The following is a 24,080-nucleotide window of genomic DNA, read 5'->3' as shown; positions in this document are numbered from 1 at the left end:
AACATACGTGTGATATACATTAGTTCTGAATAATATGCACTCCCAGTCATCATCATACAAAAGCTTCATTTGAGAACAACATGAATATGAATATGGGAATGTATAAATTAGATAACTTTATAACATACAAAATTGTTGACAATAGCCCGCTCAAACGTCTGGCAGTCCCGAGAGAGTGAGGTCACAATGGACCTGTCCTAATTCCCCCCTATTGTGCTTCTTTTGTATGTATATATATATATATATATATATATATATATATATATATATATATATATATATATATATATATATATATATATGTATATATATTGTCACTTTCCTCACTCTGTACCTTTGAAAATGTCTTAAATAGACGAAAACGCTCGGTCACCTTTCATTTTATTTTCCAAGTGGTTTTATTACACATCATACATAGGATTTAGACTCCGCTAGTGTATTACACGTGTAATATACATTAGCTCTGAATAATATGCACTCCCCCAGCCATCATCATACATAGGATTTAGACTCCGCTAGTGTATATTACACGTGTAATATACATTAGCTCTGAATAATATGCACTCCCCAGCATAGGATTTAGACTCCGCTTAGTAACCATGTAGTAAGCGCTGAAACTATCAGTTGTTTTAAAAAACGGTTAGACAACTTTATGGATGGGGATGGCAGGTAGTGATAGATACGGAGCTGCCTAGTGTAGGCCTTATGGTCTTTTGCAGTCTCCTTTATTTCTTATGTTCTTATGCTAGTGCATATCACACGTGTAATATAGGCTACATTAGTTCTGAAAAATATGCACTCCCCAGTCTCATGAAACACAAAAGCCATGAAATCAGTCTAAAAAAAAAACCTGAGTCTACTACTATTAGATTAAATGAGGTTTCTGATGGAATCAATCATTTAACCCTAAAGATATTGTATATTAAATCAAACAAAACAAAAATAATCGAATAACCTTGTTTGTAGTCTCATTGTACTGTATTGTCCACAGATTTGGAGGGCCGACTCAGTCACGGGATCGCCAATGACCGTGGATTTGCACATCAAGCACTATGCATTCGAAGACATTTTTTCCTTCCTAACCACCCACATATATCCCGAGAGTTTAGTCGAAAAGGGAAAAAAGGCTAACTTTCGACGTTCTTGTAAAACATTTTGCATTGTCGATAACAAGTTATACTACAAAAGAAAACAGAAAAACGGCGATCCGCTCAAAGTGCAAGTTTTGTGGAACGAGGAGGAAGTGAGACGGGTGATTCGAGAAGTTCACGAAAGCGAGAGCAAAGAATGTCAAAGTTTGCGTGCACATCATGGAATCACAGCTACAATTAGACTAGTCAGTAAACGCTTCTATTGGCGCTCTGTTGCAGCTGATGTGTCTTCTTATGTCAAGACTTGTACCGAGTGTCAGAGAGAAACCCCTAGACTATCGAACGAGGCACTAGAGCAGCATTCAGTACCTGTTCCTGACACAGTCATGAAACAGATTGGTGTAGACATTTGCACGCTCCCAGAAAACGATGGCTACAAATACGTAGTTCTTGCTATCGACTATTTCTCGAAATGGACTGAAGCAAGACCACTGAAACGGAAAGATGCTTCAAGTGTCGCTGAATTTCTCTATGAACTTGTAACGAGGCATTCGTGTTTTGATATACAAATAAATGATCAGAGTCGGGAATTTGTTAATCAGGTTTCAGAAACTTTGCATATGGTTACTAGGGTGAAACTAAAGGTGACTTGTGCTTACCATCCAAATGGCCATGTGGAACGACAGAATAGAACAATTAAAGACAAATTACTGGAAATACTCGAAAATTATAACAACTGGGTTTCCTGCCTTAGTGGTGTGATATTTGCTCACAGAACAGCTCTTCACAGATCAACAGGCTACTCTCCTTTTTTCCTTCTTTATAACCGTGAACCCGTACTCCCTGTGGACGTCCAGTATGGAATACAAATCCAGTCAAGTGCATCTGAGTTTGATGAAGATTATGTGGTGCAAGTGGCAGAAGCCATGACATTCACGAGTAGTGTTGATAGGAAAGGTGGTGACCATTCACCTCAATGGAATGGGCCCGTCAAAATTGAAAAATGATTAGATAACAATACTTGTGTGCTTTCAATATCAGACGTAGAACTGAAAAAATTGTGTCATCTAAATCAATAATGAAACACAAAGTGATAGTGATCAACCAGAGGCTAGTGGAGAGATAAACTCTTATTCGAATATGTATATATCCTCTTGGACTGACTCAGGATGTACAAACAGATAATTATAATTATGACTGATTGAATGATAGGATTATAGATACTGTACAGACTCCAATTTGTAAGTAATATCATGTGGCAGGAAGACTGGACACCACACTTTTTGCACAAAGGCTAAAAGTTTCAATACTGCGCAGACTCGCTTTGATGAAAATCGGAGTCACTGGTCCACTCTTCATTAGTCAGGATAAGGATAGAAATAGTAGATAGTATAACACCCCAAAAAGTGACTAAATATGTACAAAAGCAGTTGAAATATCGCCATGAATTTCTTGTCAGAGATAGGTGCCTGGATGTATATTTAATTAAATGTGATCAGCAGCCAAATATTAATGATTGTGGACTATGCAATTGCAAATGCAATTGAATTCTTACCGTAGGATGGAAAGCCAAAGTCTGTATATGACAATAGCAGAGTGAGGTAACTTCTAATAGAACAGTGGTTCCCAAACTATGGTATACGCGAGCTCCTTCAGGGTTATGTGCCATTTACAGTTCTTAGCAACTTGGCTGCCAAGAATTAAAAATACGTCGCGTAGCGGCCCTCTGGCACAGCCAGTTCTCCACCTGCCTCTATGTTGGGAAAGTGTGTCTTATCACTTAGTAAAGTAATGATTTAATAGTTTGTTTTGTGTTGTACATCCCTCGCATTACAAGTTAATTGTGTTCTTTGTTGCATTTGTGTGTTCTACTTATGAATAAATTGACATTTGATCATAATGTGTTTTTCTAGATCCAGGTGGTACGGAATCTCCAACTTGATACTCAGAAAAAGTTTGGGAACCACTGTGATACAGTTTTTGGAAAACGGGGTACAGTTGTCATTTTCAGTCAGTGAAATGTACAAAACAAATTACAGTAATGATGTAATAGTGGTAAACTTTGTAGCTCTGTTTTCATGCAGCCTTTTAAGGTTTTCTGTGTAAATATTTTTATCATTAAAAGTACTACGCACTCACGTAGTTTTTTCAAGTTCTTTGTTTTTATCAATAAAAGTACTGCATTTCACAAAAGAAGTGCTTGCTACCCACGACTTTGACTTGAAGAATGCAAATCATTCAGGGGGAGTGCTAATTAAATGTATAAAACGACTGGAAGAGTGAGACATTCAACAGCTCAAGGGCAGTCGTGAGTGAATTGCAGTGTTAATATTACATAATTTCTTGGATGCGTATGCTTACAGGAGCTCCACCTATAATCAAACGTGGTCATCAGTGGGTTGAGTCACTCCCCGCTTTGGTTTAGGATTACAAAGGCGGAGCATGCCGACAGGAGACCTTTTGGTCCATAGCTAGTCTATTGTTACTTTGGAGTGGGAGTGATTCTTAGGTTCTCTGTATGCTAACTCAATGACCTGCTGTATCCTATTATGTCTCCTGACGCTATCTCTATGATTTATTGGGCCAGAAATAGGTATAGCTTCCATGAACACTATCGTAAACTACGGTAATTTTCCAACAGAATTTTAAGGGAAAACTATTTTTAATTTACTTATCAATCTTGAACCATAAACTTATCATCGGTATTTTATTTCCGCGTGTTTTTCTAACACGCGAATCTTCTGTGCTTACATTTAGCGGCTACGAAAAATCGTGTTGTCATTGGCTGAAGCCACATGAAAGGCTATGTTCTCATTGGCTAGAACCAATATCAGCTGATGTGTGTGGCGGTCGGTAATTGTAAACTCCGCGACATACTAGATCATGGTCACATTGTCCGAGACAGGCGTTTGAGTATAGGTTGTAACGGACCTTTTAACCACTGTTAAAGTTGAGACTGTAAACTATTTACAATTTCAACGACCATGTAAGTTACAATGAATTTTGAGTATCCACCACCTGTTACAGCGAACCTTACTGACGTCATAATAACATTCTAAAATTAAAATATTCTTACGTATAGTCATGATGACTCAATTTCATTAATTAATCTGTATAAATCCATTGCATTTTAAAGTGGAAGTATATTTCGTGAGTAACTATCGCGCTTCCAGTTGGCAGCGTTTGGCAACTGCTCTGTGACGTCAGAACTTCCGCTGTTTCCGACCAGAAGAGCATAATTATGTTCCTCGCCTCTGGGAGCCCAGGCGTGGTAGGAACTGTGGATCGTGACACTACATCCAGTTTATTACCTGATAGGTGCCTTTGTAGCCTAAATTACTGCCGCGTAGAGTCGACTGAATATAACTGGTTCCTCTGGAGGACCGGCAAGCTAGTACTGACCCCTATATGGGGGTGTTGACTGCTTAAGTTCCACACAGTCAATGTTTCAGGGGACTTTGATGACACCCCTACGGACCAGTTACTTGGTATTTTTTCTTTATACTTGGGGTATTGTCTTTACGAAAAAAATTAATCAATACTGGTAAAATTTAGCTTCCACCATCCCTCCTGTACCATTTCAATGATTCCATATCTTCGGTGCGTAAAAGTCCCCGAGGATAGAAACGCTGTTTATTGCCAATTACCAAGTTTAATATTAAGCGGCTGATTCATGAATCCACGACGCAACTTACTGAAGTCCGTCTTTACAGTTTGTCAGGACTACGCTCGATATAGATCGCTTTATTTCCGAACTTGAAGATCGACCGGCGATATGGGACGTGCGCTGTAAAGAGTACAACCATAAGACAGCAAAAACGAAGGCATGGGAGGAGATGTGTGACATCTTTGTGTCCGGCTTCGGAGAGATGGATTCTGTAGGAAAAAACAATGCAGGTATGTTTCTTTATTATAGTTTTAATAAGAAATTGGTATGTTATAACACATTTGTAAATGGTCACTATAAACCCACTATCGGAGAAATAATAACGGAAGTACAGGGAAACTGTATATTTCGACTACTATCTGTAGTCCTCTTCAGCAGAATGCTTACAAGAAGTTAAGGTACAAGTATATATGAGGAAGTGAGGGGTACATAAAAGGGGATGGAGGAAAGTGGGGGGACTCAGGTTACATGCCCTTGGAATGGTTGGGTCAAGGAAGGAGAGTTGGTGGTATTTTGTCCGACCTCTCTTGACATTATTTTGTTGTGAGCGGTCGGACAAAATACCACCAACTGTCCTTCCTTGACCCAACCATTCCAAGGGCATGTAACCTGAGTCCCCCCACTTTCCCCATCCCCTTTTATGTACCCCTCACTTCCTCATATATACTTGTACCTTAACTTCTTGTAATCATTCTACTGAAGAGGACTACAGATAGTAGTCGAAATATACAGTTTCCCTGTACCTCCGTTATTATTTCTCCGATAGTGGGTTTATAGTGAACATAGTTTTAATAAACTCCACATGCTACTCCGCTACATGTATACATTGAGTACCATGAATTATCATGCATTTTGAATGTATATCTTACATAGAAATAAACATTTCGGATAAGAAATTAAAACTAAGTCCAACTAGCCTAACTGTATACATTTAACTTGTCACTATCGATTTTTTATATTGTTATACGGGTATTTATACTGTGAGCAGTGGCTATATATCTCCGTCGATATAAGTAAATTCCTGTCTGTGTATTGTTAGTTTATTAATTACATTTAACTCGTCACTATACGTACACGTAGTGTCCAATTAGACATGCTTGCCAAGATCTTTTGTACTTCATATTTCTATGAGCTTTATTACTAGTAGTACAGTGCAGGATAGCTAAGATTGGAGAGAGGGGGATTTGGAGGATTAGTGTAAGGAAAGAATTAAATGGAAGGAAGTTAGAGTTATGATAGGTGTGGGGCAGACCCACTCGCTCACTTGTTACTAGTAAGTAAAGGGCAGGATAGATAAGATGGGGAAGAGGGGGGAGGGGAGGATTTGGAGAGATAGTGCAAGGAAACAAGGAAATGGAAGGAAGTTAAAGGCCCTGTCAGACGAGCGGGTTGGCCGCCGCGGGTGCAAAGCGGGTCAGCCGCCGCGGAACCGCTTTATATTGATTCCTATGTAAAACACTGGCTGATGTCACACGGGCGGTCTACCCGCCTGACCGCGGCGGGTGAGACGCATTTCCCCACTTGAAACCGCCGCGGCCAGCCCGCCTGGCTATGTCAGACGAGAGGTTTACCCGCCGCGGCCGCCAGTGCTGGCTGAACCACAGGAGAGGAAAGACGTGGCTGTGTTGTGAGCAACTATGTTCGATACTGAAAAGTTTATATGCGAAATAGAGCTGCGTCCTACCATTTGGGATGTGAGCTCGAAATCTTATTCAAACAAATGTGAAAAAAGTAAAGCTTGGGAAGAACTGTGTGAACTTTTTATTGATGGATTCCAAGATATGGAGAAGGATGACAAAAATAAAGAAGGTATGTAATTTTTCACCTTTATTATTGATTAGTACACAAAAGATAACTGTTTTCAGACTTATCATGTGTAATTTCCGGTGTAGATTCCGGTTTTTTCATTAAATTGTACAATTTTGCCATACATACATAGACATGTAATGGTTTTTGTGGACTAAATCATGTTATTTTGCCAAGGTGTTGCTCCCTCCTCACTGACAAAGTACGTAGCAAATTTATCACGAACTGCTGTGGCACGACCAGGTCTAATATTGATTACATCATTTGTATCTTCAAATCCCACTATTCTCATAGTTTCCTCGAAATTGTGCCCGTCCCTTACATGGACAAAATTGTGGAGCACGCAACAAGATTTGACTAGTATTTCTGCAAAATCGCACGACACGTCAATAGGCCTGTGAAATATTCGCCATTTATTGCTGAGAATACCGAATGTACACTCTATATAGCGTCGAGCGCGCGAGAGACGGTAATTGAATTTTTTTTTCTTGTGATTCAAGTTCTTTCCTCCATAAGGGCGTTGAACATGATCAGAAATCCCGAAAGCTTCGTCTCCCACAAAGACGTAAGGCATAGCTTCACCATTGCTACATATTGGCTTACTATTTGGCACGTTTAAAGTATTATTCTGAAGCCTTTTATACAACTCACTATTATTGAAAATACTTGAATCCGAGCACTTTCCATAAGAACCTACATCTACAAATGTAAAGCGATAATTAGCATCGCATGAGGCAAACAATACAATGGAAAAAAAATTCTTATAGTTATAGTACAAACTACCAGTGTCACTAGGTTGCTTCATTCGAATGTGTTTCCTGTCGAGGGCCCCCAAACAATTAGGGAAATTGCGTTCTGTTGGAATTCATCTGAGATGTGGAGCCAGTCTTCTTGTGTCAAGGTCGGGATGCACTTTTCCTTCAAAATTATCCAAATGTTGACGCACACTTCTTTCACAACTTCAGCTGCTGTCGTTCTTCCACATCTGTATATGTAGTGAAGATCAGTGAAGGGACATCCTGAAGCTAGATACCTGAAATACGAAATATGATTAATATAAAAACATGACGATATAAAGGATATGATATAAACTATCAAATTTATTTCATAACGAAATTATGAATAGCTCAACATTTTTAGTAAATAAATTATACATACTAGCAGAACCCGTTCAAATTGCAGGCTCCTTTTTTCAAACAATAATCGATCAAACAAAAAAAATCATACGGACAAGCAAAATTAGTTATTTATATGGAATTTTTTTACTTTATTGGCATAAAAAAGGGTGTTTTTTTTAATATACTAATTTTTGGGTGTAGATTACGAATCCGTTATCAGTTTTTGGGAGTCGGCTCTAATTTTAAAGTTATAGCCAAGTTACCATGTATTTACATAGGAGGAAATTACCCGATGAAATGAAACTAACCTAAAATAATCTAATTAACCTAAACTAATCTAAACTAACCTAAATTAACCTAAACTAACCTAAGCTGACCTAAACTAACCTAAACCTAAACTAACCTATAACTCGAAAAATATTGAAAAAAACAGGAAAATGTTCATGAATAAAATGTTCTTAGAATTCAATTTTACATACACTGTGCAAATTTCATCAAGATCGGTTCATTTTTAACGTTTTTTAGGGTAATTTTTACGGTTTTTCCCCTATAACTCAAAAACTAGGGGCGACCCCCCAAAACGGATAACGGATTCGGATTCAGGAGGTAAAAATACACTATATAATATACCACTATATATATAAGTATAAATATACCATTTATATCACAGAATGAATGTCATCTGTATTTGAATTGTTGGAAAAATTATATTTTCTTTTCTTTTCCACAGCGGTTGTTCTTCAGAAGAAGTGGAAGAACATCAGAGATCATTACAGGAAGGAGTGCGCTAGAAGGAAAACTGAAAAGAGTGGATCAGGTGCGTCTTCAGCGAAAAAAGAATATATCTACTATTCCCAGTTGTCATTTTTGTCGTCGACCGTAGAGACTAGGCCTCAAAAGAGTAGCGATAAAGTAGAGGAAGATACTGACGTGCAAACAGCAAGAAGTGAGTGCAGCCAGGATTTGCCGAAGATTCAAGCGAAAAAGAAGAAAGTGTCTCATGAGGACAGTTTAATTGGCGCACTTTCAGCAAACATCTATAAGCAGATTCAAGAGCCAAAGGAAGATGCAGACAAAGATTTTCTCATGTCCCTTCTACCATATGTGAAATCTGTCCCAGACTCGGCGAAATTGGAATGCAGATGCGAAATAATGCAAGTTCTCAAGAAGTATAACACTCCTATACCCGATGCACTGAGATCTGGCCGTTAGGGCGGAGCACTGGGAGTTCCCCTGTGGTGCCACATATAATCATTTTATAATTTTATTTTATTATATAATTCTATTTTATAATTTTATAATGTTGCCTCATATGATTATATTATAATTTTTTGTCACACACCACCACTGAGGTAAAAATCAAAGCAATGTTTCCTATACAAAGGTTTCGTTTCTTTAAGTGTAGATATGGCATATGTGTATGACAGAGCGACGTTGCCGCTACATCTAATCTCTAGCCCCGCCCCCCTCACACTGCATTCAGAAAACATTGCATCCACACGCACGTTCTCGCCATGGATGCCCATATGTGGCAACACCGGGAAATCTCCTAGCCCCGCCTTATCGGTCATTTCTCCTTGCGCTGACTATAGCATCAACCCTATGCAGTATGCTCCGTACCCTAATTCCCATGTTAATTATCAGAATTATTAGACCCCTATTCAAAATTCTCAACCTGTTCTTGGACATTGCAGTTATGAAATGCAAAATAGACAAACACCTGGAGCGTCACTCCCTGCTTTTTCTCCTCTGAGCACACAGTCTGTAGCTGCTTCTAACACAATTATTGAAGAACTGATACAGTAATAAGTTATGCAAAATAGACACTCCCTACCATTTCTCCTCTGAGCTCAGAGTGTGTAGCTTCTTCTGATTCAATTATTGAGCAACTAATGTTTTGATATCTGTACCTTCTTCTGACATATTTAAGTATTGAGGAATTGATTTACTAATAAATATTAGTATTAACAATTTGTATTACTCACCTTAAAGTTATAGCCAGTCTTTCTTTAGGAGGAATACTTTTTCTCATATTTGTATCTTGCTTCTCAATGGATTCTTCCAAAAGTGACAGCAGTTCATAAAAGGTTTGGCGGGACATTCGAAAATAATTGAAAAACTTAGTTGGATCATCTTCCAATTCTTTGAATAGGAGATAGTGAGCACCTTCTGTTAAACGGGCACTAGTTATAGGGTGTGCCCATAACCGTCCACGGCGCCGCTGTCGACGTTTCTTTCGAAGCAATAGTGTTAACAACAGCACTTTCTGTTCTAAGCTCATTTTTTAACAACAACCTTTCGCTGCAACGGCAAGTCTTGAACTGAAGCGGCAGCCGCCTTTACCATGTCACACGGGCGGGTCGGCCGCTAGTAAACCGCAGCGGTTTAGTAGCGGCCGACCCGCCCGTGTGACATGGAAAAGGCGGCCTGACCGCCAGCGGGCAAAAACCGCTCGTCTGACAGGGCTCTAAAGGGCAGGATAGATAAGATGGGGAAGAGGGGGGAGGGGAAGATTTGTAGGGACAGTGCAAGGAAACAACGAAATGGAAGGAAGTAAGAGTTTTGACAAGTTTTTTATTTTTTTTTTTTTTTAGGTTACCGTCCGTCATGACATAAATAATACACGATATTTACATTAATGCTCTGTACAAAATATGTGCAAAATGCACATTAAGTATTTTTTTGCTGCTTATGATAGTAACAATAATGATAATAATAATAATAATAATGATGATGATGATGATGACGATGACAATATTATTATGATATTGTTGTTTATTATTACTATTCTTAATGTTGTTATTATCATTATTACTATTATTATTATTATTATTATTATTATTATTATTATTAATTATTATTATTATTATTATTATTATTAATATTATCATTATTACTATTATTGTTGTTGTTGTTGTTGCTGTTGTTGTCTTGCTGCATTGTTTCTGACCTAGAGCGGTGGGTGAGATGCAGAGATGACCCGTCATACAGAAGGAGCCAAGAAAATAGTGAGGGAGGGGTGCTGATTGGGAGTGGAGTATGTCGAAATGGAATGGATGAGAGTGGATTTATGCCTTTGTGTTTGGCTACCTCCCTTGCAAAGGGGAAAAGCCCTTGTATATGTATGCATGTATTATTGTTATTATTATTATTATATGATCATCATCATTAATGTTATTTTTACAAATATTAATAACTAATTAATCCACTTACAGTTAGAGATATACAACGGAAGTGGAAGAGTTTGAGAGACTGCTTTAGAAGGGAATTGGCGACAATCAAGAAAGAAAAGTCTGGATCTGCCCAAGAAAGTGGGAGAAAGGAGTATATGTACTTCAAACAACTTTCTTTTCTTCTTCCAATTTGTAAAACAAGCTCACACGAAAACGAATCTGCAGAGGATCCAACTGAGGGGAGAAATACAGAGGAAGAGTCTCAACTGTTGAATCCTTCCAATCACGATCAGAAGACGAAGAAACCACCGCCTTCAGATGAACAGGTTCTTTTCCAAGCTCTGGCAAAGAAAGTAAATGGGGCGGATGATCCTGAGAAACAATTCCTGCTTAGTCTGCTCCCCGACCTCAGGAGTATCCCGGAGAGAGCAAAATTGGACGTTAAGATTGAGTTTATGAATGTCCTTAAGAGGTATAAGCAGCATTCGACACTTGCTAATCAGCAATATTTCCCTCCACCACATAATTTCCTCACAGGTCCAAGCTCATCAGCGAGTCATGAACAACACAATTTCCTTCCTAGTGCCATTCCTTCACAGGCAACAGAAACACATAGTCAACCAGTTTCACCTCACACACCATCCCCTGAACCATCTTCACAAACATTGTCCCCGTGGTCTGACAACTCGAGCATTTGTGACGAATATTATAACGAATAAAAATTTGAAGCATGCGCAACGTTACCTTACCACACTTCCAATAGCACATTAACTATTTTCTTAAGAAAAACAAAGTATGATCAATAAGTTACATATTCAAGAGGAAATCCTGGTGCATTATGTACTGCAGTAAAAGTGAAATGCACTCTCTGACGGTTGAGTCTATAATAAAGGTCTACTACTGATAATTATATTATTTATATACCTTAATATAACAAGTCTCCTGAAGTGAATGCTCCGCCCCGTATTTGTATTGGCTTTTTACATATAGGAACCAAGTATGTTTAGGAGTTCATTAAAACTTTCGGTGCTGTTTTGGTATGCTTTGGTATGCGATCCTAACCTAACCTAACCTAGGTTAGGTAGTTGTTCTTCTGTTGTTGGTTTTTTTTTTTTTTTTTTTTTTTTTACCGATTTTAAAAATATCGAGGACGCATACCAAAGCAAAATCCTAATTTTTTAGATCACGCCATAAATGAGATCGCGTGCCAAAACAGCAAAAAAGATATGATGAACAGCTCGCTACTATCAGGTGAGATCGCATACCAAAACAAAAGCACGACTTTGAGATCGTATACCAAAACAGCACCAAACTTTCTTGAGTCATCCCAAAACAGTTGAAGAATTTTGCACTGTCAGCTCTCAAATCACCTATCATGACGTGAAATTGTCCATGAGTCAGCCTCGATGAAGTTAATGGATGCATCCACATTGCTCTCTGTCTTTCACAACGACGACGGTGACGCGGGAGAAGCAAACATAATGCAGCTGCTTCGTCCTCAGAGTCCTTGCTAGAACTGAGGCAGCGCGGGGTGTGGCGCAGTGGTGTGGCTCTACCCATACACATGGGTGACTCTGTGGCGTGGCTCGGTCAAGACACACTCGCTTAAGCACGTGTTGTAGCCAAAGTTTTACGGCTACAATATACATTTCAGTGTAACGACGTGGACACAAAATAGCCCGTTTTCTCCATACAACGGCGTCAGTGAGTGGGAAAGTTTCCAAGACAAAGTTTACTCTCTCTTTCTCTCTCTCTCTCTCTCTCTCTCTCTCTCTCTCTCTCTCTCTCTCTCTCTGTGTGTGTGTGTGTGTGTGTGTGTGTGTGTGTGTGTGTGTTTGTGTTTCACCTTGGTCTTTGGATCACGTGTTGGACTCGTGATCGACAGTTATTTCCCTTCCGGAAGAGAGCTCAGAGCTCGTATGACCGATCTATGGGTGATACTTTGACCTTACACGCACACACACACCCAACTCCCCGCCCACGAGAGTTGGAGTAACGACTCGAAGCGCAGCGATACTAAAATTGTTTTCAGCCCTGGGCAGGATTCGAACCCGGACCGCCGTAGTGACAGTTTGGGACTCTACCAACCGCGCCGCGCGCGCGCGTGTGTGTGTGTGTGTGTGTGTGTGTGTGTGTGTGTGTGTGTGTGTGTGTGTGTGTGTGCGTGTCTTGATTTCAGTAAAGATGGTTGGATGGGGTGAAAGGGGCATTGAGCAAGAGGGGAATGCCTGTTGAGCAAGGAAGTGAGAAGGCAGAGAATGATAGTGAGTGGAGGATGGTTGTGTATGGGCGATGTTCTGACGCAGACGGAAAGAATTTCTCTCCGTTTTCTCCATTTTCCGCATGAGGGGACGAGAAAGGCATGTCGCCGTGTGAGTGAATCGGCCCTGCTGTGGATGTGCTGTGTCTTCCTGCATTGCTTCTGACCCGGGCAGTGGGTAAGAGACAGGGATGACCCTTCATCCACGAGGAGCTAAGAGGAGAGTGGGGAAGGGTGGAAGATGGGAGTGGAAAGGGTGGGAGTGGGTATGAAACTTTGATTTGGCTACCTCCCTCATGAGGGGGAAAAACCCTAGGTATATAGTTAGGCAGTGTGTGTATGTGAGAGAGAGATACATTATATACATATATATGAAGAGGTATATGTGTGTGTGTGATTCACTTGTTCCTTGGATCACGTGTTGGATTCGTGATCGACAGCTATTTCCCTCCCGGAAGAGAGCTCAGAGCTCGTATGACCGATCTATGGGTAATGCTATGACCTTACACGCACACACACACCCAACTCCCCGCCCACGAGAGTTGGAGTAACGACTCGAAGCGCAGCGATACTGAAATAAAATCAGCCCTGGGCAGGATTCGAACCAAGTACCGCTGGCACCGCCGTACCAATAGTCTGGTACTCTACCAACCGCGCCACCGAGAGAGAGAGAGAGAGAGAGAGAGAGAGAGAGAGTGTGTGTGTGTGTGTGTGTGTGTGTGTGTATTTACCTAGTTGTATTTACCTAGTTGTATTTTACGGGAAGGGGAGCTATGCTCGTGGGGTCCCGTCTTCATATCTCATTTTATCTAAACTATTTTTAAATTCATGTATTGTTTTTGCACACACCACTTTCTCATCTAACTTGTTCCAACTGTCTATTACTCTGTGAGGAAAGCTGTTCTTTTTCAAATCTCTTCTATAGCTGTCTTTTTTTATTTTCTTTCCGTGTCCTCTTGTATTTCTGTCATCCCATTTTATCAGATTCTCTCTATCAGTAATTTCTATGCCTTTCATGATTCTGTAAATAGCTATCAAATCTCCTCTCTCTCTTCTTTGCTCTAGTGTCTGTAGTTTAAGTTTTTGTAGTCTCTCTTCATATGATAGTTTTGAGAGTGTTGGTGCCAGTTTTGTGATTGCTCTTTGTATTCTTTCAAGTTTTTTTATACATTTTTTTGTACTTGGTGACCATATCGTTGCTGCATATTCCAGTCTTGGTCTTATCAGGGTGATTAGGATTTTCCTCACCATTTCCTCATCCAGGTATGTAAATGCCACTTTGATTGTTCTTATTAAATTATAAGTTTCTCCAAAAATCTTATTTATATGTTTCTCAGGTGACATATTATTCATAACAATGACTCCCAGGTCCTTCTCATTTTCTACTTTTTTTATTCCTTCTTCTCCCAAATTATATGATCCTGTTATTCTGTTTTTGCTTTTTCCAAATTCCATTATACTACACTTTTTTGTATTGAACTCCATCTCCCACTTCCTACTCCATTCTTGTACTTTATTTAGATCTCTCTGTAGTGATTCACAATCTTCTTCAGTTTTCACTCTTTTCAGTAGTTTTGCATCATCTGCAAAGAAGCTCATATAGCTTTCAATTCCTTCATCCATATCATTAATATATATAGCAAACATTATTGGGGCCAGAACTGTTCCCTGCGGGACACCGCTTATTACTTCATTCCATTTTGAGTGCTGATCTCTTATCACTACTCTCATTTTTCTTTCTTGCAAAAAGTCTTCCATCCAATTTAGCAATTTACCTTGTATTCCTCCTTCATATTCTAATTTCTTAAGCAACTTCTTATGTGGTACTTTGTCAAAAGCTTTTTTTAGGTCTAGATATGCACAATCAGCCCATCCATCTCTTTCTTGTATTATATCTATTAGCCTTGAATAGAAACATATTAAATTGGTGACGCATGATCGTCCTTGTCTGAATCCAAATTGCCTTGGATTTAGTACGTTTTTTTTTTCCAAGTATTTTACCCATCTACTTTTGATAATTCTTTCACATATTTTTGCTATTGTACTTGTTAGAGAGACTGGTCTATAGTTGGTAGGTTCTTCTTTATTTCCTCCTTTATATATAGGTACTATATTTGCTTTTTTCCAATCTTCTGGAACTTTTCCTTCTTTTAAGGAACTGCTTATTATGCTATGTATTTTGTCTGCCAGTTCATTCCTGCATTCTTTCAGAATCCAGTTTGCTATTTCATCTGGCCCATGCGATTTTCTGACATCAAAATTACCCAAGTGTGTCAATATTTCATTCTTTGTTACTTCTATTTCTTCCATAGGGGGGACTTTTTCTTTCCACTCAATCTCTTCAGGTTGTATATTTTCCCTTGTAAACACTGATTTAAAATGTTTGTTCATAATTTCTGCCATTTCCATTTCCTCAGTGTATTCAATTCCTCCTTGTCTTAATTTCTCCAAGTCTTGTTTGTTTTTCAGTTTATTGTTTACAAATCTGTAGAATAGTTTTGGTTGATCTTTACACTTTTCTATAACATCTTTTTCATATTTTCTTTTTTCCTCTCTGCACTTTTGTACATATTCATTTCTATAACCAGTATATATTTTCCATTTTTCAGGTCTTCTGTCTTTTTTCCATCTGGTCCAGGCTTTGTCTCTTTTGTCTTTTAACTCCCTACAACTTTTGTTGTACCAGCATTTTACATATTCTTTTTCTTGTTTTTGTCTTGGGACATACTTTTCCACTCCTTTTTTGTAAATTTTTGTCAAAATATTCCATTTCTCTTCCACTGATGTTTCTTCTTTGTATATTTCTTCCCAGTTTTCTTGTTGGAAGAATTCTCTTATTTTATCAAAGTTTGTTTTTTCATACATCATTCTTCCTCTTCTATATTGTTCATTTCTTTTCATATATTTTTCTTCATTAAGTTCCAGTTCAATCAATATGTGGTCACTTTTACCTATTGGTGTTTTATATTCAATCTTGTCCACTATTCTAGGTTCAGATGTAATTATTAAGTCTAGCCTCGATGGTTCTTCTTCATTTCTATACCTAGTGTTCTCTTGTATCCATTGTGTCATTGAATGGTCAGTAATCATCTCAAGTAGAGCATTTCCCCATGAGTCAACACCACTCTTTACTGTCATTTCTTCCCAGCAGATTTCTTTGCAATTAAAGTCGCCCATCATAACTATTCTTCCTCCGTCTTCCATTATTTTAGTTAATGCTATCTTTGTGTCCTCTAACATACTTTTATATTCACTCTCCTCCCATGAGGCTGTTTTCGGAGGCACATAATTGATCACAAATTTTCTGCTCTTCTTATCTCTGTCTTCCACTTCTATCATAATCATCTCTACTGTATTCTTTCCATATATGACACCTTTCACGTTTATATCCTTCTTAGTCAGGAACATAACTCCACCCCCTTGCTTTTTCTCTCTGTTTCTAATCCAATAATTGTATGCATCATGTCCTACACTGTTGGGTGGTAGTGGGCCTTTTAATTTTGTTTCTACAATTCCCATTATGTCCGGTTCTTTTTCTTTCAAATAATCATTCAGCTCATTCAATCCTGTTATTAATCCATCTATATTTGTGTAAGACACTCTTAGTTTTCTGCCACTTCCATTGTGTTCTCTGTTTCCCTTATGTTTTTCTTTTGTATGTCGAACTTCCTTAGTTTCATGTTCACTACTCTCCAATAGAATCTCTCTTTCTCTGACTCCGTTCTGTTCTCGTTTTTTGCCTTGGCTTCCAGTCTTTTCTGCTTTTCTTCCTCTCTTTCCTCTTTATTCATTTCTCTTTTTATCCATATCTTTTTGTATTGTTCACTTGTTGCTAGTTTCCCTGTTTTGGATAAGATATTCTCTGCCGTTGTTTGTGACTTGAATTTAATCTTAATTGGTCTGGTCTTGTCTGTGCTATACTTTCCGAGTCTAAATTTCTCTTCGATTTGTTTCATAATTCCTGGTTCATCTTCCTGAACTGATTCTAGTAATTGGCTTACTTTTTCATTTTCCTCTTTGATTCTTGTGGTTCTATCTGTGTTGTGTTTCTCTTCCATTCCTAATATAATTATACATTTCTTCTTGTCTGCTAAATCCCTTACTATATTCTCCTTTTGTCTCATCACTTTAATAACTGAATCTTCAGTATGTTCTTTCAATTGCTGTTTGACTATGTCAGTGAATGAAACCTTATTTCCTTCTTGGGTTTTCTTCCAATTTTTACTTTCTTTAGCTATCGTTTCTCTGTTTTCTTTACTATTCTTCTTCAATTCCTCATTCTCCACCTTTACCTCTCTTAACTGTCTTTTTAGGTCTTCTATTTCATCAGTTAAGTTTTTATTCGCCTTTTCCAGTTCTTCCAATCTTTCAACCCTTTGTAAAATGGTGTTCATATGACCTAACCTACTCTCCAAGTCCTCGATCACCTTATCGACCTTCTCTTCTAGTCTTGTCAGTCGGGGGGGGGTTGTGTCCCCCCCACCCTCTTTAAATCCCTTGAAAATATTCTCATCACTTTCTGCTATATTGCTCCTATCTATACCTCTAATCTTCACATTCCTATTAGACATGTCGTCATCATCCAGCTCGTCTTGGGGTCGTTTGTCTACCTTACGGCGGCCCGTCAGGGCCATTTCCTCCACCTCCTCATTACCTTCCATTTCCCCAGCAATCCCTCCCCCTCTCCTCTTTCCTCACCTTCCCACTACCCCACGAGCAATTTCCCCCCACCCTGCAAATACAAAAAGGTACTTCTCTTTGCGTTGGGATCCACAATCTTCACTTTTCTTCAGAACGTTCTTCAAGCCGTCCGTTCGTTGAAAGTGTGTGTGTGTGTGTGTGTGTGTGTGTGTGTGTGTGTGTGTGTGTGTGTCAGAGTATAATTACATACGCTCCACTAGTATGATATTATATAATATGAACGTAGCACAAAACAATGAGACTGATATTGAACTAAATTATATAAAGCCTAACACACCAAACCTTAAAACAGAATTACGAGTAGTTTCTAGAAAATTCTTTGTTCTCTTCCAGAAGATGACTGCAAGAACAAATGGGATTCTCTGAGATCTCAGCTTCATGAAGAAGAAGAAAAAGAGGAAGATGACTGCGAAAGCTTCTGGGTCATGTAACGCCATTGCATTTCTGACCCCTTATGTGACGCCATACCCGGCGTTCTCAAACGTTCCTACAACAGACGAGGAGACGCGTTACGAAGCTCAAAACGCACCTCAAGGTTCCTCAGCCCACCATCCCAGAAGTGTGCAATGAATCGTCTTTTCAAGAAGCTACAGTTAATGCAGACATATGCGAGGGTCTACACCGAACGAGAAGACTCGTTACGAAGCTCAAAACGCACCTCAAGGTTCCTCAGCCTACCAACCCAGAAGCGTGCAATGCGTGCAGAAGCGACTTTTCAAGAAGCTACAGTTAATGCAGACATATGCGAGGGTCTACACCGGACGAGAAGACTCGTTACGAAGTTCAAAACGCACCTCAAGGTTCCTCAGCCTACCACCCCAGAAGCGTGCAATGAATCGTATTTTCAAGAAGCTACAGTTAATGCAGACATATGCGGGGGTCTAAGTATAGTGGAGTACATTCCTCCCATGTCAGAGAAGCCGAGAAGCACAAAGAACTGTTACATTGATAATAAAAAAGGGATGTATGTGCGTTTCCCAGAAAAAAAAAATTAATGAAAAAAAGTTGTGGAAACAAACGCGTTCTACGAATAACAGTGACCCAGATCGACTGTTTCTATTAAGTTTGCTCCCTTTGATGACACACTTGTCACCTGTGGACAACAATGGCAGCAAGATTGAAATACACGAAGCTTTTCGTAGGAAGCTCTTCAAACCCGCTTCATCTGCCTTGTTGGGTCAGCGACCTCAATAGGATAACACACCATCACCATGTACAGCGGCGGCGCCAGGAATTTTTAGTTGGGGAGGCTAAGGGGGGGCTGAGCAAATTTTGGGGGGGGCTAATAGTAATATGATAATACACATATATTATCCTCATTTCAGAAGGGGAGGGGGTTAATGGTTGGGCTAGCACTGATGGCTGACAAATCTTTAGCCCTGGCAATTAAAAATTCCACTTAATAAAATTATTTCAATGAGTGTTTTAAATTTTCAATTTGCTCATTTCAGTTGGGGGGGCTGGTCACTTTTTTTGGGGGGGCTAAAGCCACCCCAAGCCCCCCCCCTGGCGCCGCCACTGACCATGTACCTCCAATGTTAGCGCTAATAATTTCGAGAACAGGATAACACACACTATCACCATATACCTCCAATATTAACGCTAATAATTTCGAGTATTCTAGAATTTTAAAGGTAACAATAAACGTAACATGTCTTCTTATTCAGTTTGTTTACTATTGCCCAACACACAAGCCTACTAACAATGATTATAGTTATTGCTAGGTTTCCGATAACAGAGATTTCTGACCTTATGAAAATGGCGTTCTTTCTTTGACTCCAACAGCATCCCGGTAATCTGTATTAAAAAAAAAAAAAAAAAAAAAAAAAAAAAAAAAAAAATCAGGATGATTTGCCAAATATAGAAATACTTGTGTTCTCTTGCATTTACGGCAAATACATAATAGGATAGCCAAAGCAGCAACATAATATACGTCACTATTCTTCCAAGTCTGAGAACTGAGTGGTGAATGGCTTGCCTTAAACGTGTTGTCGAGAAAGACGTTGAGGCAAAATAACTCCAATGAATAAACTCTTCTACTGGGATTCGAACCCTTGCTTCTTATTAGAGGGAGTTTACACGGTCTAACGTGGAGGGGGTATTTGGTTGTCGAACACGTTGTTCGAGAACCAAATACCCCGTTCACACGTTCACACGTGTCTGTCGAACCGCGTTTGACGAACCTAGACCGTGTGAACCCCCTTTTAGACGAAGACCGTGCCGTCACGCCACCGTGACCCTTCAAAACGATAAGACTTCGTCTTATAAAAAACAAAACGCTCAGGCGAGGGTTCGAATCCCAGTAGGAGAGTTTATTTCCAAATGTCATAATGACACAAACTCCAGTGACTTGACTCCACCCGATACGCTGGGTATGAAAACAGCCTTACACCACACACCTTTCAAAGTAGGATAGTAACGACTTTGAGTATAGGGAAATTTAGACGAGGAAGTATGTGTATGTGTGTATCTTTGAACATATGCGTGTGTGTATTTATGATCTGATGTGGCTTTGAGCAACCCCCACCCCCTCTTGATACCTTCCTACACGTAACTTGGTCTTTCAAAAATTGAACCTGAAGACACTTCCCTTTCACTTGACTTTGAATTGGAATGCTCTTCTTCCCTTCCTTTCGGAGAGCTCCTTTGTGGGCATATATATATTTATATATATAAATATATATATATATATATATATATATATATATATATATATATATATATAATATATATATATATTTTTTTTTTTTTTTTTTTTTTTTTTTTTTTTTGCCACTGTTCGAAATGTGTAGATAAAAAAGAATACTGAGATAAACATGGCTTGTGAAAGTTTATGTCTATAACCACATAATATCGAATCATTATGAACACACGTAGATATTTATGCAAAACCTGATACTGTAGTGTATCAGCACTGGCTGAAAGACAAATTCCGGTGGGGAGAATAGTGGTTTCTATTAGAGTGAAAGTTGGGCGCTAATAGAAATATGCCTCGCTTTAATTGCGAGAAGGGAAGGGGGAAGAGACGGCGAGGGAGGTGACGAGTGTGCTTTTCAAATCGTGTCCCAAGGCGATATGGTTGAGGAGGTGGGGGGAGAAGGCGACGGAAGCAGCAAATTAGGCTCACAGGGCGATGCTCCGAGGCGATTCGAATCTTCGGCGACCCCGTCCAGCTCATATACCCGGGTCAGGTCATGACCTGTGCCCTTAATTGGCGCGAGGGCAAAGTCGAGACCTGGGAAGCCAGACGCAATACGTTCTCAGGCCGCTGATCTAACCATATTGGAGTGTGAATTGGTACTGCACGTGAATTCCTCAAAGAACTGTTGTCCATTCCGACGCAGCCGGCCGAGGAGTAGGTTGGTCATCGTGGGAGCCAATATGGTCCGTTATATTGAATGTAAATGGAGCCGGGTACTGCACGTGCGTTCCCTCAAAGAACCGCTTGTGTGGCTCACATAGTCGGGGTCTCGGGCGTCAAAGGTCGTGAGACGGGACCAGGACTACTCCTTACATACTGTCATAAATGTGATGATAAATTACACCAAAGATGCTTCAAAGCAAGCACACACACTCCCTCGAACTTTGTCTCTGAAACTTCTACAGATTTTTTTTTTTTTCTTTTACTTCATGATTAGATATAAATCATTACTGTAACTGATGCTTTTGGTTGTATATCCCTATAGAAATAGAAATTTACAGCTTTTTCATTTTCATGTAACTTTGTTCTCACTGCCTCGTAATAGAAAATTCAATCTGAAATAACCAGTCTTATGCTTCCCCTGGATTAAACAAGCTTAATGAATTAATAATAAGATTTGCCGCTCTCATAATCATGCAACCCTCTGGCTAAATCTTCAGCCTTCGAACGCGAAGCTGCGGCACCTGAAGAAACTTGGCAGATGTCGCAGCAGTTTGGTCCCCAGCACGCAGCCGCTCTTCTGTCCTGGACCGACATCCACTCCCACCGTGCAGCGCTACAAATATTGACATAATTAAATACATGTACATGTAACTTTTACTGTAAAAGGCATACATGTATGCCTTCTAGGAATATGGGTAGAGACCCCAAACAAGATGTACTTCTTGTGATCAATAAATGTAAAAAAAAAAATCCACTCCCACCCCACCCCTGGAGGACAATGGCATCCAGGTAGAATGTGTAATGGAGGAACTGCAACCGCCACCAAGCGCTTCGTACAGTAGAAACACTCAACCAGCTATCAATAGAGATACTTTAAAGAAAAGGAGCAAAAGAAAGGAAAATAGACGGTGATGTGGAGAATGGAGTAAAAGAATGTGTTGAGTTGTTCAAGAATTCTATTGAGGAGGAAAATTGTAATGGAAATAGTGAATTTGGCAATGAAATTGGAAATTTTATCCGCGGTTTCAGGAGAGACTTGGCATGCGAGGCGACTTGGAAGGAAGACAAGGAATTTATAAAGTGATCGTAGACAAAGTATTCCAAGGTTGTTTTTCGGGAAGATGTGTTCATTGTAGAAAGTAAAGTTCATTTATGTATTCTAGTGTTAGTTATTCAATTGGGCTAACTGTTTATTGTGAAGTTATCGAGGTTGAATTTGTGGCTAAGGAAATTATTTTGTTAATTTTATAAATGAAGTGCAATGATTATAATTATCAGTTATTTACAAAGGATTACAAAAGAAGAGCATGCCAACAGGGGACCTTTTGGTCCATAACTAGGTCGGATGCGAATATGTATATATATATACATACATATATATATATATATATATATATATATATATATATATATATATATATACACATATATATATATATATAGAGAGAGAGAGAGAGAGAGAGAGAGAGAGAGAGAGAGAGAGCGAGAGAGAGCGAGAGAGAGAGAGAGATAGATAGATAGATAAATGAATAAGTAAATGTATGATTGAATAAGTAAATAATGATAGACAATAAAAACAGATGATGAATAACGATAATAATGATATATAATAGTTTATGATAAATAATGAATAGATAAATTACAAAAGATAAATATATATATATAATAGTAAATAAACAAAATAGAATAAATGGCGGTTATAACAGCATATTGCTAAGGTGTTTATCTAAATGAATCTGAAAACTTCGAACTGTACTACATTGCAATGCCTTTGCAGGAAGTCTATCCCATTCATTTGTTCACAGTTAACGAAGTTGTTTCTACCCACTTCCAATTTAAATCTACCTCCTGATATTTCAAATTAAATTTATTTGCAACCCCAATAAAGAATATATATTACATACTTTTTTTTATTTCAAACCAATGTTCTCGATAAATGTACTAGAAATATGCCGATTGGTTCACAGTTTGCTGCTGAGAAATAGTCCTCACGGGACCCACAACATCGCAACCGCTTACAAGTTTTCGCTAAAATCATTAGCCTTTTTTTACGCGTTTTGTTATCGATAGCAAGCAAGTATTGTAGCAAATTTTGGCGAAAACTCGTAAACGCTGTTGACAGCCAAGAGGACGCCTGAAGATTGAAAGCTTTTTCTCGGAAGGGGTGACTATAGAATTCAGTATTTAAAAAAAAAGGACACCAACGGTTTGAAATATTCCCCAAAAAAAGGTCATTCTAAATTCGAAGGCCTGGGCGGTGACCTGAATTCAACGTCATTGGTCCCAGTGTAGAAAAGGACAAATAAACAACAATATCTAATCGTGACTTTTTAATCTAATGTAGTATTACTAAGTGATTCAATTATCATTGCATTTTGCCAAAGAATTACTCCCATACTGAGAGTAATGTTTGAACTTATCCTTGACAATCTTGGTACTACATACTCTTCCAGCAAATAGGTCTTCCAGCGAGCCATAACACAAAGTAACGCCATACTATGGAGGCCTTCCAGGTCCTTTCGTGGTACACTGGTTTTCTTTGGCATAAGAAAGTTACTGAGTTCTGGAATGCATAATATAATGTTCTCATCATTCTTCGAGAAAGTATTTAGTATTTCATCGGCGATAACCAGCGTTTCTAGCGCTTCTATCTTGCCTAAGAGTTGAAGACATAGTTGGTATAGGAGAATTATGAGGATACTTAATAGAAAGGAGAGAGAATAGAAACTGATAGTGATCAGCGTTTTATTACTATTATTATTATTACTATTATTATTACTAATTATTATTATTATTATTATTATTATTATTATTATTATTATTATTATTATTATTATTATTATTATTATTATTATTATTATTATCATTATTATTATCATTATTATTATTATTATTATTAT

At 38.7% G+C, this 24,080-nt stretch overlaps 2 protein-coding genes across 3 annotated transcripts in view; both read left to right on the top strand.

Annotated features, from left to right (window-relative positions):
- Window positions 1–11,762, top strand: part of LOC143021873 (uncharacterized) — a 59,312-nt gene extending 47,550 nt beyond the window's left edge. Inside the window, exons 7-8 of one of the 2 annotated variants that reach the window (XM_076179664.1) lie at window positions 4,805–4,988; window positions 10,898–11,762. In XM_076179664.1, coding sequence (XP_076035779.1) covers window positions 4,805–4,988; window positions 10,898–11,574 — 861 coding nt within the window. In that variant the 3' untranslated portion in view covers window positions 11,575–11,762. Of the gene's footprint in view, window positions 1–991; window positions 3,244–4,804; window positions 4,989–10,897 lie in introns of those variants that run through there. The other variant, XM_076179663.1, reaches the window with a different exon arrangement.
- Window positions 6,136–9,657, top strand: LOC143021874 (uncharacterized). The gene is made up of 2 exons (XM_076179665.1): window positions 6,136–6,567; window positions 8,413–9,657. The coding sequence occupies exons 1-2, from the start codon at window positions 6,396–6,398 to the stop codon at window positions 8,892–8,894; spliced, it is 654 nt and encodes a 217-aa protein (XP_076035780.1). The 5' UTR covers window positions 6,136–6,395; the 3' UTR covers window positions 8,895–9,657.
- Window positions 11,763–24,080: the final 12,318 nt, after the last annotated feature.

The sequence above is a fragment of the Oratosquilla oratoria genome, chromosome 43, assembly GCF_046742065.1.
Source record: "Oratosquilla oratoria isolate Oo_2021 chromosome 43, ASM4674206v1, whole genome shotgun sequence".
NCBI lineage: Eukaryota > Metazoa > Arthropoda > Malacostraca > Stomatopoda > Squillidae > Oratosquilla > Oratosquilla oratoria.
Note: the sequence above shows the minus strand (reverse complement) of the source record. Positions and strands in the feature narration are given on the sequence as shown.